Below are 17,374 nucleotides of genomic sequence, written 5' to 3'. Positions count from 1 at the left end.
AGCTCTGGCTTGGGAGCAAAGGGGCAGGGCCAGCTCTGCTCTCTGGACTGCCAAGGACTGCAAAGCATCTGGGATGCTGGGGGACTCTGGTTTAACTTAGACCAGAAAAGGGTCTGGGACAGATATTGCATAAACCAGTTTCACCCAAATCAGTTAAGTCTGGCTTGTCTTAAACCAGTTTCAGCCATTTTGAAACTAGTTTATGTGCACTGAATTTATGTTCTGTTATAGATTTAAACCAGTTTCTGATCACTTATAACAGTTTATGTGTAACGTCTGTCCCTAGTCATAGAAATAAGGAACTCAGGCCACACCTAAAGCATGGGTAACCAGAGCTAGGACTGTGAAAGGGATGAAGAGATCATATTGGAAAAGCAGTGCAGTAAAATTTCCTATGTATGTTCTGGTACCCAAAAAAAAAAAAAAAGATTAATGCAGTCCTTGGTTGTATAAACAGGAATAGTGGGTTGAACTAGAGGAATGATGTTTACTTCTGTACATGGGTGCTTGTGAGGCTCTGTCTGAATCACAGAATTGTAGAAGCATACACTTTTGTTGTCTATATTTAAAAAAGGACAGTGAAAAATTGAGTTGAGGGCTAGCAAAGATGCCTTACAATGGGAATCTTAAATACTTTAGCTTGACAAAGAGACGATTGAGACGTGACTCCACTACAGTGCACAAGTGCCCTCATGGGAAGAGGATCCTGGATACTAACGGGCTCCTTAACCTACTGGAGAAAGGCAAGGTGAGACAAGAGTCAATGCATGGAGGCTGAAGCAAGGCAAATTCCATTTAGAAATTAAACATAGCAATAGTTATTAAGTTCTGGAACAAACTCCAAAGGAAAGTGATGGATTCCCATGCCTTAAATCAGCATTGGGTTAGTTTTTGGAAACCATGCTTTATCCAAACAGAAGTTATGCTTCAGAGACAAGGTAATGGACCCAAAGCAGGTACAGCTTGGTGAAATGCAGTAGCCTTTGACATACAGAGTGTCAAATTAGAAGATTTGATGGTCCCTCCTGGGGTCTTTTTGCATTCAATTAGGGCTTCTAGTTACATGCGGGGTTTTGCAATTTAGGCTTCATGATGGCCTCAGTTATCATAATTTACTGGGCCTGCTAACTTGACACATGAACAGTCTCAAGGTGTTTGGGCCCATGAGGTCACCATCTTCTTTGCCTCTCATGCTGTTGGACTATTTATTTTCATTGCAGCAAGTGCTCTCACCAGATAGAGTTTTGGTCAGCAAATTAAGCTGTTCCATGTGGATAGAGAGCAAGCAGGAACTGGCTTTCTTTTCCTTTCTTTAAAGGAAGCTTGAAGTTAACAAGTCTGGTTACAGTTAGACTGATTCTGAGAAAACCTGAAACTGTATGAAGTGCATCAGACTCTACACTGATAGATGCCTCATGGCTGTAGTGGAAATGGAAGCAATTATTGTTATAATTACTGCTTATCCTTCATGAACACTTATATTGAGGCTAATAAGTTTGATTATTGGATGCTGTGTTACAAAACTAACGCATTTTAAAAAATACTAACCAAGTATATGCTTTATCCTCTCAAACACAGGGCACTAGTTGTTTCCTGCGCTGGGTACGAAACCTGGATGATGAGCTTCATGCACTTATAGCTGGTAAGTCCATGAAAAAAAATGGGTTTTGCACCTGATTCAGATTCTCTAAATATTATTACTTTTGAGCATATAATTGGCGTTCCCCCCCCCCGTTCTTTTCCAAAATTCCTATGTATTTTATTAACAAGAAAACAAATGCTGAGTGTGTATTGCAGTGGAAATCAGTCGTTATAAGGCTCTAATAAATTAGGTGTGAATAACAATGTAAATGTGATACATTTTTTTTTTATTAAAGGAAATGTCCGGGCACGTTGAGTACCAATTATTTTCTGTACAAGTGTAACGTTGTCTTTTGTTTTCTAAGCTGGACAAGGTGGCACCTTATAGCAGTGATTCTCAAATTGTGGGTTGCGACCCCAAATGGGATCGCAACATGGGTCACAATAAACATGGATCCAGGGGGGCACAGGCAACGTGGCAGGCAGGTGGGGGAGCACAGGTGACATGGCAGAGGGGAGCAGGGGGGCCAAGGTGACGCAGCAGTGCAGTGCTCCCTTCCACACTGGGTCCCTCCTGCTGGGCCATGGAGCCCTGGTGGGGAGGGTGGTAGGGTGGGCAGCCTACATCCTCTCCTCTCTCCCCCACAGGCTCTGCTTTGGCCATGCTGCCGGCAGGAGAGGGAGTTGGGGGTCGGGAGAGCTGGGCTCCATGCTCTGCTCCAGCCGAAGCAGACACTGCTTCCCACAGGCAGCAGCCAGGGCTTAGGTGCTCCTGGGGGGGCAGGGGCTGCGGGCCCTGTGGGCCCTGGCCCTGGGGCACCTGTGGGGTGGGAGGCTGCAGGTTGGGAGTGAGGGCACTGCAAGGGCCAGGGGGCTGTGGGTGGGGAGTGTGGGGCACCTGGGGAGTGGAGGGCTGCGAAGTGGGAGTGAGAGGCCATGCTAAGGAAATAAGGTCATAAATAGTGTCATGCTGGGGTAAAGTTTGGGAAGCACTGCCTTAGAGACTAACTCATTCAGAAAGACATAAGCTTTTGTATGTGGCAGCATATATGACGTTGGTTGCTCAGACAAACAAGAAACATGAATTATAGTGCATTGGATTTGTTCATCTGCTCTTCTAGAAATGTCATATGCTACAGTGCTTACAGCGTGCTTACAGTGCCCCTCTGCTGCCTACACTGAACAGATGGGGCAATCCCTACGTGAAAGAAGGAATGGGCAGTGATTTGACAACAATGCCGGAAAGGCGCCCAGGCCTGTGGCAAAACACTTCAGCCTCCCTGGATGTTCCATCACGGACTGCTGAATAGCTTTTCTTAAACAGCAGAACTTCTTAAACACCCAAACTGTAGAAACCAACCTGAACATAACATTTCCAAACAAGAAATCACTCATAGATTGGTTTGTGTTAAGTACTGTCTCAGAGATGCTGCATTTTCATTCAGATACCTGAACTAGCTAGCATTTATAACCCCTATGCTCCTCAGTGAGTTTAACCCTCAGTGGGTTAATTGCTTTGTTTTGCCCTTTTGATTTCTTCAACCCCACTCTGCCATAAATGGCCTTCCCCTGTCCTTATCTTTTGTTTTTAAATTACGTTTTTCCCTTTTTTTGTACCCCTGCTCTCTGCAAGTCCATTCATAGCACCTGTTGAAGTAGGCTGTCACCTACAAAGGTTTGTGTCTTTCTGAACATATTAGTCTCTAAGATGCTACCCTGACCTGCCTTCTGCTTGACACCTGACTGATGTAGATGACTACAAGTTTTTACTTTCCAAGATTTCCTTCCCAGTTTCTAATTGGGAACTCTTCTGTTGTTTTGAATACAATGGAATTTGCAGTTAAAAGAGGGATGGGTCCTGCCACTTCCCGCTATGGCCAAAGAAGGCCCTGTGGCTGCAGAATCAAACAGGGGTTGGGGTGCAGAGTATGCTTGGGATTTCATGCTGATGGTGTAGTACTCAGTGGAGCCTTCCTGTGCAGCAGAGGTGAGCACAGACTGGACCAAAGGATCCCCCATTGCATGGGTCCGTTAGATCAGGGTATCCATTTCTCATGAAGCCCTAGGGTGGATGTGGACCACAAGGAGCCTCACAGGCCAGATCTGGACCCAGTGACGGCAGTGGTAGGGCAAGAGTCAGCACAGAGATTAATGTAGATGTTGCTCCTACCCACCCCCACCTGTCAGCATGCAACCCCAGCAAATCTTTGTAGCTGGGAATTCAGCAATGGGGCTCACCTGTGAATTCCCAGCTGGATCTTTGGCACCCCTACATTATGCCATTTCTCTGCTGCGGTCTTTGGATGTGGGGGGAGATTTGAGGCCATGTTGCTGGCCTCAGCTTTATCTTAAAGTGCCAAAACAAGAGGGATCTGTCTTTTTTTGACAAGCTGACACATAAAACACCCTTTCATATGCAGCACAGAAACATCACTAAAGCTTGATACAGAGGCAGGAAGCACAAACTTGTGTAACATCAGCTGTGCTGAGCACTGCATCATACAGCAGCATCAAGAAATAGTTGAAAATCTTATGTATGTTTTTATTTTTGTTTGTTTTTCAATTTTTGCAGGGTCCCTGGCAGGAGTTTCTATGATGTTTTACAAAAGTACTACTATCTCCATGTACCTAGCTTCCAAATTAGTGGAGGTAAGGTATGCACTGCTGGTTCCCAGGTGTTTCATCCTAGCTGCAGTAATAAGGCAGAGAAAAAAGACAAATGTTACTAGCTTTGTCAGAGTGTGCAGTATCACATTACATTTTCACTATAGAACTGCATGCAAGCAAACATGTGCCAAATGATGGATCTGTCTTATGACCTCATTTCCTTTCCATGACTAAACCTAATAGTCCATTAGCCATTGGTCTTTGCATATTTTCTCCATTAACTTCTCCTTTGTCTCCTTGGTAGCCCACTGCTTTCCATATCATTGCAGAAATCTGAAGTTCCAGGAATGTGCCTTTTGTCTCTTCTGCCAGAAATACAAATCAGCGCTAGCCCTCAGTTTCAGATTTATTACCAAAAGTTACAGCTGACTTCTTGACTCTGTTTCCTGATATTCAGCATTAATCTAAATGATAGGTTGGGGCAATTCAGAATAGCTTAGGTCTTAGCATATAGCCAAGAATGCTTACCTATTTACTTTAATGAATCAGATTTTCCACTGGTCCATCCACTGAAGTGAACACTGATTAAATGACACTTTCTGCTGGTAAATTGATCCTTTTTTTATCTCTGAGATCTGATAAAATAGTGTAAGCCAAGGAAAAGTAAAGAAGAAGAAGAATTTCATAATACAACTCCCCAGGCATTGTTTGCATATCCATATTTATAATCACAATTTATGAACACATGAATTGGGAGAGAAACCTCTGTAAGCTGGAAGCTGCACTGGGAGAGGAATGAGAATAGATATCCCCCGTTCAGCCTTCCCTTCAGCATCCAGTATGTGCCACTGTGCTCCCTGGGCCACACTGCACTTAAGACATGATTAACTAGTTAATCACATGTTAAGTAGTTACCTGGCCACACAGCACTGCAGTTAATGGCATGATAAAACAAGGAATAAGCCACACAAAGTTATTACACAAAATATACGTAATAAATTTGTGGCTGGTTCATTTCATGCCATTAATTGAACGTGTAGCCAGGCTGGGGCTCCCAGCCACAGGGGCACACTATGTGTCTCTGAAGCTGGGAGCTATCAGCTGATCTGGACTTCCAGCCGCAGGGTTATACCATGTGCTCCTGCAGCTGGGAGTCTGGGCTAGCTGGCAGCTCCAGGCCTTGGGAGCTTACTACTGGCAGTATGGTGTGATGAGATCTGATACTTGATCCCACAGTCACACCTTCTGCACATGTGGCATGGCAGGAAGCGCAGTTGTGGGGCTCATACATCAGGTCCTATTGTGCTTTTAAATGCTCATCTGCCAGGGATCTGTGAGAGAAGTACCTGTTTTGTTGTGCAATCGCAGTGGGCCTAGTTCCACCAGGAACCACAAGCCCCTTTCTGGAGAAAATCCGTTAGGTGTACAACAGTTGATATCTTGGGACAGTAAATGACAAAACAGGGATGAGATTGAAGATTACAAGTTAATAACCAAGGTGCCAAGGGAGGACACCAAGCAGAGTGCTCTAGCCAGTATCCACTGCAAATACTGGGTTTGATGGGCCTGCGGTCTGGTTCAGTAAATAGCTGCTCTTAGGGCACATTTACATGGGGGGGCACTTTAATTAGTGGGGCTTTCATGTATTAGCATCCTCACACTTCCAAATGATGGCGGGGACACATGAACTAAAGCTAGTGCAATGAGCTTTAGTTTAAGCATCTCGTTACCATTTTGAAGCATGAAACACTAATATATGAGACGCGGAAGGTGGCTGGAGCACGGTAATTACCACACTCTGGCAGACTCAATTAATGGAGTCTGCTCTGACACACTGCAATTACAGCACATCAGAGCAGCCCTGCAACACTTCTACATGCACCCTTATGTTCTTAAAAGGGAGGGTAAGCCTTGAAACATTGACTAGGAGCGGTGTATTTAGACTTTTATGTTTGTCACTATAATTTTTCCAAGAAAAATCATGGCTCTTTTCTCAGCAACATCACTGGAATAAATTGACAGTGCCTGCCCATGGTGCCTTGTCCCTGAGTCAGTCTCTTTCTACTGCCATTAGGGAATTCAGTCCCCAGCTCCTTTTGCAGCCACTTGAATTCCCTTTGAAAATGTGAAAACAGAGAGAAATGTGAAAAATGATGGAACAAAATGACACATTAAACATAGAGATACATAACCTAGTCATGCACGTTCCTAGTAATCCTGATTCAGATTCTCTTTGGATATATCAAATGATGGATCGAAACATCTCAGGCCTGTTGCATCATCCTTGTTGTATGAGGTTTACTTACTTGAGCATTTTTCTGTTTATAATAAGGAAATGTTATGCTGTGTTGCTGATGGTTTTCTCTGGACTTTACTCCGAGACATTGTGGCTGCAATGCAATAAAAAAAACGCTATGTGCTTTCTCATTTTTTTACTGCTTTTACCATCTTACGCAAGCCAAGGTTTACTGACCAAAGAGGCATGTGCTGCTTGGAGGATCAAACTGTACTCAAGAAAATAAACTCTGCATGTTTTCCCAAAAGAAAAGCATGCAACTCCAAGCTGTTTCAGGGTAGTAAATAATCACTTTCTTTGACTTTTCTCATGATAGATTTGTTGTTATAAAAGGAGGTCTTTCTATAGCAAACTTCATCTCCTGTTATCTTCAGGATCTATCATACCCTTTATACCCATTCTGTGAAATACCAAGTTGACATTTGGGTAAACCATTTTAAACCCCCTAAGTGATTTAGGAGCCTGAATGCCATTTTCAGAAATGTCTAAGACCCCTGGCAATTGTTACACTTATTACACAAGTAACGCCGGGAGCCTTTGATCCTCCACACACAGCAGCCCTGCCTGGTTTAAACTCCCCTGCACTGGGATCCTCTTGACTCCATCCTCAGGGAGCCTTTCATCTCCTGCAACTGGCAGGCTGGGCTGCTGGCAGTCGCGTGATTGAGATCTGTCCCCAGTCCCTATAATCACACATCCTGACCTGCATATGTGGCAGGGCAAGGCATGCAATTGTTGGGATTGGGGTTCAGATCCCATCACATGGTTTCTTCAGTGTCCACCACTGGCCAGAGACACTTAAGAGTTGAAGTCTGTTAGAATGCCACTTGCATGTAGGTCCAAATCCAACTCCTGTTTTAGGCAGCTAAGGAGGAGCAATTATGCAGCTATTGTAAGTCACATACGTGGCAATAAAAGCTGTTTCTACAGATTTTAGATCCTGCACCTCTCTGAATGACTTGACTTGTCTTCCTGAGCATGCTCAGAAGGGATCCATTATCACCACTGACAGTGTCGTGATCCTAATCTTGGCAAGCACACTATCCTGGGAAGTGGCTGATGTGCATTTTCTGGCTGACGGAGCCTAGAACTTGAGTTGCCTTTCATCAGAGGGAACAGGATCTAAACTCTGCATAAGTGACCCTGCTCTTCACAGCTAACGTCAGTCGCATGTAAGTGCTCGTATCCGCCTAAAGAAAAAGGTGGATTTGGGCCTTAAATTCTTCAGTTCCCCAATTGCACTTTTAAAAGTGGAACGTATTTTCCTAAACCGGTCAGGGGCTTTTGAAAATTTCACCTTTAATTGTTAGAAAATATATAATAAAATTCCATATTTTTAGAAATGCAATAAAGATCATTTCCCCAGTTTCATATGAATATTTTGACTTCCTTTTTCTTTGCTGTAAACCTGCTACCATTTTAATTTAAAAAATACAAGTTGTACTATGTTCCACATAGCATTTCCTTTATACTTTTGTATTACTAAGGCACCAAACGGTGCCGCCTTAATATTTCTGAATAGAATCTTGCATGTTGTCTTGTATGATCTCAGGATTATTTTGCATAACCCCCCCCCCAACTGTTGTACAGACCTACTCCTTTGGCACTCTACACCAACCTATTTAGCAATTTTCTTGAAAAGCTGGTGCCTTTGTTGCTAGATAATGATTATGTCCAAATCTTCTAACACATCACCGTGAACAAGTCATTTCATCCATTTGCGACAATGTTCACTCTCATAATGCGTGAGAAGTGGTTAATTACTCTTGGTAAACCAAGGATAGGAAAGGTGTGCAAGTTCTGAGCGTTAAACTGCTGAATGCAATGACCGTCTGTGCTTCACTTTACCTTGTTGCTGGTTCTAAGCCATTGGTTGTATCATCTCCTATCAGTGAGATGGTTGGATGGACATCTTAATCCCCACCTTGTTCCCTGGTACACTACACGCTGTGCCTGCATTTTTCTTAAGAGATTCTCTTTCTTCCGTACATCCTTTGCTGTCTGTTCTTTCTTCCATTCCATCAGATCTTTTTCTTTCCTACCAAGCTTATTTTTTTTAAATAAAGACTGACTCCCTCCTTCCACTCTCATCTTTTGAAACCCTCCATCATTACATTTCCTGTTCTCGGGAAGGCCGTGTGCTGTTTGATGCACAGGGATGGGATTGTACAGTTGATTATATTGTGTACGATTGAATGGAGTGCTTCAGGAGTGGTGTGAGGAAGTTTATTCAGACCTGGACATGGTTAGATGTATTGGGAACCAATACAAAATGAGGGGAAGAAAACCAAATCCTCTCCTTATATTTGTAGAGAGTTCACAGAGTGTTCCCATATTTCCACTGTTACTTCTCTGTATATGCCCCCTTTCCTTAGACTGAAGCCAACCACCTTGGGGAACTCCAGTTATATTCTTCACTCCAGTAAGAAAATGTTATAAGGAAGTTTAAAAATGTCCAGATTAATTTACAGGCCCTGGTGGTTAGTATAACAAAATTATATGTTAATTTCAGTAGTTATCACAATATTTGCTGAAGACTCCAGGAATGGAAGTATATCTAAATACAAATGTCAGCATCTTTCCTTTAACATATGATTTATTTGGCGTGTGTGTTTTGCTTTTACAGACCATGTACTTCAAAGGCATTGAAGCAGGAAAGGTTCCTTATTTTCCTCATGCAGACAGCATCATCTATGCTGTTTCCACAGCTATCTGCTTTCAGGCAGTGAGTATTCAGGCTTCAAACAGAAAGCAAAATTCCTTAATTCATTTTAATGTTTGATTAAAACAGTGGGTTGAAATGGGGATAGTATCCTGAGGAGGGGCAGGACAATCTGGTGATTTAAGTGAGACTTCAACTCATGATCTCTGTAGAAAAGGTCATCTAATCGTACCATGACTCAGATCACCCATTTCTAATGTAATGTGAGCATCTTGAGTAGGTACTAACTTCTTTTGAAAGAAACCTTAAGGTACAAAAGAGAAGTACAAAATGAACTCATTGATGAAAACTTTGCTTCACTCAGTATTTTCCTCAAAGAGTTTTAACGTTCCCCACAGTTTTCTGCCAGGTTGGCAAATTGCACACTCAATTAACTTTTGCTGCAATTACAGCTTGGTAAAAAATCAGCAGAAACAAAGAAGGAGATCTTCAGTCTCACAGCCTGTGACAAGCTGCAGTCATTTTCTCCCTTTGCTGTTCCTGAATCTCCTTCTCCATCCTTTCTGCCCACTCCCTCAGTAATAATTCCTGCTGCTTTTTCTGTACCTCAGAGACACCTCTTCGTCTTCTCATGCCCAGCTCACTCCCTTCATTCACTCCTTCCCATCCCCACCTGTTCTTTCATCATACCTTTCCCAGTCAAGCTTGGGCGGTGCTGGGAGGATCTGCATCCCAGGAGGGCTACCAGTGCCCTTCCTCTCCTGAATAAATCAACTTTGATCATCTCCTACTACACCTCAGACCCCACCTTTATTTCCACATGGTTTCACCTGGAGCCCCTCCCCTCCCAATCCAGTTTATTGTGTTGAGGCTAATAGGATTTCTGGAGATTTCTGTTCTCCAGGAGGGAGGATCTATTTTTGATACCCCTCTGGACAGAGAAAATTAAATTCCTTGCCTGCAAGTTTCCTTCTCAAGTGTCAACAAAAATAAATTTCTAGTCACACACCCATATCCCTGTTAAACATGGCATATTTTCCATCTTTACATTAAGAGAATTGATGGGTTGAGGCGCTGCAATCACCCTGCTCCAAGTGGAGATAACAGCCTGTTGTCTGGTGATCAGGTCATGGCTGGTAGCATGACTAGTCATCTGCGTATAGCCCAACAGCAAGAGCATAGCTGGCTTGTGGCTACCTATCATTAGAGTAAGAGTAGGAATTCACTTTCTTTTTCTTAGGACCTGTGCCAAGGAATGTTTTACATACTGATTTGAAGAAATGATAATTGAAATTCTGTTTGCAGGCTGTGATGGAAGTTCAAAATCTAAGACCTTCATACTGGAAATTCCTTTTACGGCTGACAAAGGGCAGGTAAGAACTCATCCTTTTACGGCTGACAAAGGGCAGCTCATATCAACATACCTGAACTAGCTTTAAAGCAGCAGCCTGCACTCTACTGCCACAACTAAACTACTAGCATTAGACTGTGTAGTTTTAATAGTAGGTGAGACAAGGATTTGTATGGGATGATTTGGAGAGTGATGATCCTGCCCTAGGCAGGGGTTTGGACTAGGTGACTTCCACAGGTCCCTTCCATCCCATCTTTTCTGTTTCACAAACTAGCTTTATACAGATGACTGTTATGTAGAAGAGTGTAGTGGCAGATTTATGCTTAAGCAGAACACTTCCCTCCCTAATTCATCCGAGATGAAAGATTCCTTAAAAATCCTATGGAGTGTGAAGTATTACGTGAAACATAACAGATATGTGCCCAAATGATAGACAGTATTTTCCCGAATCCAAGACAACCTGAATTTAATATGATCCCCCAAAGTACAGAATTTAATTATTGAAAGGTTGTCCTAAATTTGCCCATCCCTCCCTCCCCACCTCCTTTGCTGCAGCGGGGTGGGGGAGAGGCAGCAGGGTAGAGCTGGGAGCTGGCAAGGGGACCAGCTGCAGCTCCAGCCCTGGTTTGGGGCAAGAGCCAGAGCTGGAGCCAGAGCATCAGCAGCTGTCTTCACCCCCCACCCCATGGCCCCCAATCTCATACTTGAATTGAAGATAGAAAGCATTGCCCCCATTGTTGAATGAGGAATAAACTTTATCTCAGAATTGAGTAAATACAGTAAATGTGTAGGTCAGTTATTTAGCACTCCAAAAATGCTTCAATTTCTTCCACTACAATTGCTGTCAGGATTCAGGGCAAATGGGGACAGGGATATGTTTTCTCTCAGATTGTGGTGGGGAGACATTTTTCCTGAGGAACTGTAAAAAAACAAAACCCACATAGGCTATATTGTATAAAAGTATGATATAAAAAGCTAAGCATGTGCTCTGTGACTCATGTCTAGAATAAAAATGTGTGCAGCTTCGGAAGTAAATTGCGAGTGTAGCATAGCTGAGATCCCTGTTTCATTGAAGCGTAGAGAAGCGGAGCGTGAGCCAGACGTCTGCTCAATCCTCTGCCTTGTTAGCTAGGGGCACCACTGTCATGTATCTCCCCTCAGCTACTATTAAACTTTAAACCCTCTGGGTTTTTAATGCCTTTCATCACTGTGCATTGCAAAAGGAAGGACAATATTTCATAATAATGAAACCATTCCAATACTGAAGCACTTGATGATATTTGTACTTGTAAATAAATGGAAAGTGTTTTCTTTATCACAAATCTGTTCTTTTTCAGGTTTGCTCTCATGAATAGGAAAGTTTTAGACATATTTGATACTGAAGCATCTAGACACTTCAAGGATTTCATCCCTAGACTTGACCCAAGATATACTGTTGTCCCACCGGAGTTCCCCATTGAGCTGTCTTGAACATTCAGTGTGTTTCAATGTGATTGGCCTTTTGTCCTGAAAAGCTAATTAACATTCAGATAGATGGAGGAGGGCTTGTGCTCCACTTCAGTATTATTTCAATGAGAAATGCTTTTTTCCAATCAAAATACTGAAGCTTTGTAGGAAGATGCGGCTTAATAATTAAGCCTCTTCCATAGCCAGAAAATGTTTCTGGATTGCTGTAGTTGGATGACAATATGGTAGATTATTGATTGAATTAAATCAATGAGTAATATATTTAGAAAAGTAAAATACACCTAAGAAATAAATATACTTAATAATATTTTCAAAATTCTTTAGCTCATTCCAGTAGAATATTTCATGGTATAAGTAAGAATAATTACAGACTGAGACAGGAACGCTTTTCTCAAACTGTCCGAATCTGGTGAGATACATCAGCCGGATCCAGTTATATGCTTAAAAAAAATCCATCTTTCCATTTACTGAAAATTTTTAAAGAAACCTTTAGCCCCCGTTCATTCAAAATGACAATATTTTTTTGTCATTCAAAATGACAGTATTTTTTTTACCCAGATGTGGCTGCAAAAGAAAGCATCCCATCAACAAAAGGGGCACTGGTTAATTTGTAAGTCATGCTCCAGGGCTGTAATGCTATTGATGATGTGGGTGACAAAATAAAAGGGCAGTTCACAGTGTCTTGTGCTCCTTAGGAAATGGGAGGGTGTGGTAGTTAGCATCTACCAAATGAAAAATGGCAAAGCACGGAGGAGAAGGAATGTCATGTTTAAACTCTTGGGAGGGTACTGCAAATTAGACAGTTAAAAAGAAAACCACGTGCAAATTAAATACATTTGACAAAAGAGGCTTGTCAAGTACTCCTTTAGATGGAATCTGTTTGATATTTAAACCTCAATACAAGCTTGCAAATCCAGTGGCCTTCAAAAGGGAGAAAAATCCTAATGTTTGACTGTAGTAGCAAAGCAGTTTTGACAGGTTTTGTAGTCGTATTTTTACACGTTCTGTTGTTCCTAGTATTAAGTGAAAATTGTTTTTCCCTCAGTATTTCCCACAGTCATAACTATGGCATTTACATGAAATTTAACGTGGTCCTTAATAGAAATAAATATCTGCTCAAAATCCACCTCATTCTTTCCCTGCATGTTTTTGGGGTTGGTTTTTTTTTCACAGATGACATTTCACCTGGGTGTTCTAAAGTGAAATTTTGATGTGCTAACGTCATTGCAACTTTTGGTTTTTAAAGTCAGTTCAGAGCAGCGTGCTGACCTATGTTCAGAGTTTCCTAGCTTTTTAGAGAAAAGATGATCTTTACTTAGATACAGCTAAAAACACCAGCCAAGTGATGTGTCTATAAATGGAAAATACAGCCTGAATACGTACAGTTTTTAAAAAACGATCTATATGCTGGAAGTGCTTGCCACAAGATATGTGTAGAAATTTAACTAGTTGGTAGACCTGTTGTCATCTAACAATGTCATTCTAGCCCAGCTGTAAATGCACTTCTGTTTAATTACACAACATCATGTGACCCAGTATTTAAGTCCCACTTACGTTATTGTCGTGAAGACATACCCGCTAGCGCACAAAATCTGCTTGGCCATCCTTTACCCGCATCATGATCGTCAAGCAATGATGCTTCATCCTTTGTCAAAATAAAGTACTTGGCCCAAACTGTGGGGCAAGGAAAATTTTGCAATGTAGTTTGCATACAATTTTTATTTGCTTGTAATAGCAAAAAAAAATTGCACCAACCCCACCCCACCCCCCAAATCAAGCAGGCTTAAGCAGATTGGATGGTAGGAACACTGGAAAGATTGTTTATCATTGGAATTTCTAAAAGATTTGACCTTTTGAAGACTGAATGTTATATGATTGGGGTAAGATTTTAGAATGGATGCTTTATTATGAGTATTCACTAGTGTGACTATGTGCCAGTTTCAGAGTTCAACTCTTTTACAGATAACTTTGCTTTACTTTCTTCACTGGAATGAAAATGGTGATTGACTCCATGTTTGAGTTACAAGATCTGAGCACTGTTTCTTACTAGTTAGACAACAGTTCTCTCTGAATAATCTTGTTTCCTCCATTAAATAATCCTAGTTTTTAATGGCTTTTGTGAAATGTGAAAATAAAGCTTCTTAAATTATTTTTATTCGACTCAGCTATATGTATGAAGGAAAGAATCATCAGTTCTTATATTTTTCCCCAGATAATAAAACATTTGCAGCTTGGAAAAAATACAGTTTTCTCATTTTTTTTTTTTTAATAAAAGCCCTGAAATCACCCAGTGTTGGTTCTTGAATATTTCTGGTGTGTCTGAGCTCTGTATGTTTAACTTGTCCATCTTGGCAATAGAAGCCAAAGAGAGAGTAACAAATAGCCCTTGCTATTTTTTAAAATTTTATAAAAAATATATCTTGCACACGAAAATATGATTCTATTTCATAAGACTCCATTTTAAATGCAATGTAAAGTTTGGACAGATCACAAATCAGCCAACAAAAAAGAAACAACTGATCATCCAACACTTTGCCCTTTTATATGAAATCATTATGATAGTGTTAATACACTGCTATGTAAATGCTAGATTTAAAATACACTTTAACCTTAACCATGCAAGTTTATATAAGACAATATGACCAAGACTTGGCTTGTTTGAATATGATGCATTCTTTACAGTGGCAGAGTTAAGATTGTAATCATCTTTTTGCTTTTTTGGATGTTGGGAGTCCTCTACATACATTTTTGCAGAAACCTACTTGGTTGTTTCTTCTCTCTCAATAATTTGACATTTACCAATGGGGTGGACTGATAAAGAGTTTTTGGGCCCATGCTGATGGCCACTTTTTAAGGAGCCGTATCAACCGATACTGATCTGACTAGTGAAAGCAGTGTCAGGCTGATAAGTTTGTTGAGGGGGAAGGGGGGCGGCTTGGGGGGTACAGAACAAATCCCCTGGGAGGGATGGAGTGGGGCTGGGGCTGGGGCTGGGGCAGGAATAGGAACTGCCCAGCCAAGACAGTGCATGGCATGGGATTTAGCCATAAGCAGGTCATCCGGGGGATGCGGCTTCCACCACAACATGCACCCTGGGGGGGCATGTGTGCCCTTGATCTGTGCATAAGGTGAGGGTGGGCTGCTGCTGTGGGCTGGAGCCAGGGCTGCTCCAAGCTCTTCCTGGCAGAGGCTTTGAGCTGCACTCAGAGCAGGTGGCAGCAGTGCTTGGATCTGTGGGCAGCACGCACAGTTCAAAGGAGCACATGGCCCCCCACACCCATACTCTCCTGGGGTGCATGTAGCAGTAGGACCCCCCGGCCCGTGCCTCCCAGACGAGCCACTTTTGGCTCCATCCCATGCCCTGCCTTGGCTGGGCAGTCCCTGCCCTAGCTCCACTCAGGGGCCTCAATTTGCCCTCCCCACACCACCCCTCCCTTCACCCCTTCCCCAACCCCCCCCCAGCCCGATACTGGTCTCCATGCTGCCGGGCTGCGCTCCTGGTTGCCTTTGTGCTACTCTGCTTGCATGCACAGGGCTTTTATCAGTGACATTATTGGCCACATCAACCAATAAAAAACCAATTGCACATACTGTCAATTTTCCTTATATCGGTGCCAATCCAAGATGGGACGGATGTATTGATGCACCTCTATTTACCAGTATGCTTTGGGTGCCATCGTCTTATGAGATTTCTTTTATTCCCACACTTAATGCTTACCTGGGGGTCTATTGAGGATGATGATGATAACTGTAGTTTGGATTCATTAGAGAAGAGGAATATAAAATTCAGTTTCACTTGGATTTTCCTTCAGTCTTGTGCTGTCATTTGGCGTGCCTGGCTTAGCCGCATGTTCTCTAGCTCTCTACATAGCTATAAATTATGATGAATGATCCAGCCCTGTGCATCACATGTAGCATGTGTGGCCAAAATCAGTGCATGCCACAATAGCATATGGGTAAAGTGACCATATGTCCAAAGTTGGCTAGGACAGTCCTGGACTTTACAGCCTGTTTCAGTGTCCCAGCCATTGAAAAAAATGTAAGCAAAAGTTCAAGATTGGAGGGGACCTGGGAGCTGTGGGATCAGTGTGTGTGTGTGAGTGTGTGTAACACTGTCCTGCCCAGCCCCACTCCTGGGAGCTGTAGGGTGGAGAGAGAGAGTGTTCGTGTGCATGCACCCCCCCCCCCCACACACACATCCTCCACCCCACCCATCCTGGATTTACCTAAAACAATTATGGTCACCCTATGTAAGGGATCAATATGAGACCCATGGGCCAGATCTGGCCCATACACCATATCTTTGACACCCGTACCATAGTGATACAGGTTAGCTAAATGGCCATAAGTTTGATCCTGAATGAAGCGGGGTCACAACTGGAGTAGTTTTTTGTATTGCTGTAGAAGCCTGGAGATGCAATAGTTATATTGTAATGGCTTGTCTCGGTATCCTTTGAGATTGATGCAATTGTTGCCTCTGTCTGTACTGAAAGATGCTGGGGATATCTGGAAGTAAATGAAGCATTGTTTATTTTGGGCAATTAATTTTTTTTTAAATGCCTATTTTTGACAGGGCAGAAATGCTCATATGTTCTCCACACAGTGATGTATAGCCCTGTAAGATAACCATGACATCAACCATCTTATGTTTGATGGCTTAATTCATTCTTTGGGTCATGTCAAAATTTCAAGGTTTGTTTTTTTTTAAATAGAGATTAAAGAGCTTTTTCATTTTCTTTTTCAAACTAATTATAATTGAAGTTTCATGTCAGCAGAGACAACCACCAAACTACCTTTTGTTACATTTCTTATAAATCATTTAGGTCAAGAACACAGCATATCTTCCTATTGCGATATTATATATTTTACCATCTGAAACAAATGTAAAGGCTCCTTTTACTGGCTGGGTCCTTTGTACGTAACAAGTGTAACTGTGAATTAAAGCCCACTTTGATCTTAAATGGGTTTTTTTCTTTCTCCGGAGGAGTTTTGTGCTTATTAATTAAAACATACAAAGATCCAAAGAATGTTCAAACGTGAGTGACTTGCATGTGCTAGGGGAGACTGGTATGAAATCCAGGCACAACATTAATCCCCTTAAGGTGGCAGGAGTCCCATTGCATCAGTGGATACAGGATAAGGCCTCAGAGGTAATGTAGCTACAGATGACATTGTAGCAGGGATTCATGGGAGAACTCTCAGGTCTGCCGTAAGGGTACAGAAGACTTCACTGTGCTTTGTTTGATACCTTGTATTTTAAAATGACGTTATCCAAGTATCAAAGGGTTAAGTCCTTCCCTCCAACACAGTACATGTTGACCCCCGAGTGTCAAGATGTGAAGGCAGGTGAAGAAGGAAGCTGCCTATGACACAGCTAGTACAAGTGCTAGGACAGAGGACCCCTCTGACT

General features: G+C 42.3%; 1 protein-coding gene across 2 annotated transcripts in view; it reads left to right on the top strand.

The window, feature by feature from the left end:
* Positions 1–13,090, top strand: part of TMEM135 (transmembrane protein 135) — a 346,955-nt gene extending 333,865 nt beyond the window's left edge. For both annotated transcript variants that reach the window (XM_090030607.1, XM_090030608.1), the window contains 5 exons: positions 1,579–1,642; positions 4,154–4,230; positions 9,111–9,209; positions 10,452–10,519; positions 11,835–13,090. In XM_090030607.1, the coding sequence (XP_089886733.1) occupies positions 1,579–1,642; positions 4,154–4,230; positions 9,111–9,209; positions 10,452–10,519; positions 11,835–11,967 (441 nt within the window). In that variant the 3' untranslated portion in view covers positions 11,968–13,090. The remainder of the gene's footprint in view (positions 1–1,578; positions 1,643–4,153; positions 4,231–9,110; positions 9,210–10,451; positions 10,520–11,834) is intronic.
* The last annotated feature ends 4,284 nt before the right edge of the window (positions 13,091–17,374 follow it).

The sequence above is a fragment of the Crocodylus siamensis genome, chromosome 1, assembly GCF_052110815.1.
Source record: "Crocodylus siamensis isolate JL-2025a chromosome 1, ASM5211081v1, whole genome shotgun sequence".
Taxonomy (NCBI): Eukaryota; Metazoa; Chordata; order Crocodylia; family Crocodylidae; genus Crocodylus; species Crocodylus siamensis.
This window is presented reverse-complemented; position numbering and strand designations above follow the sequence as displayed.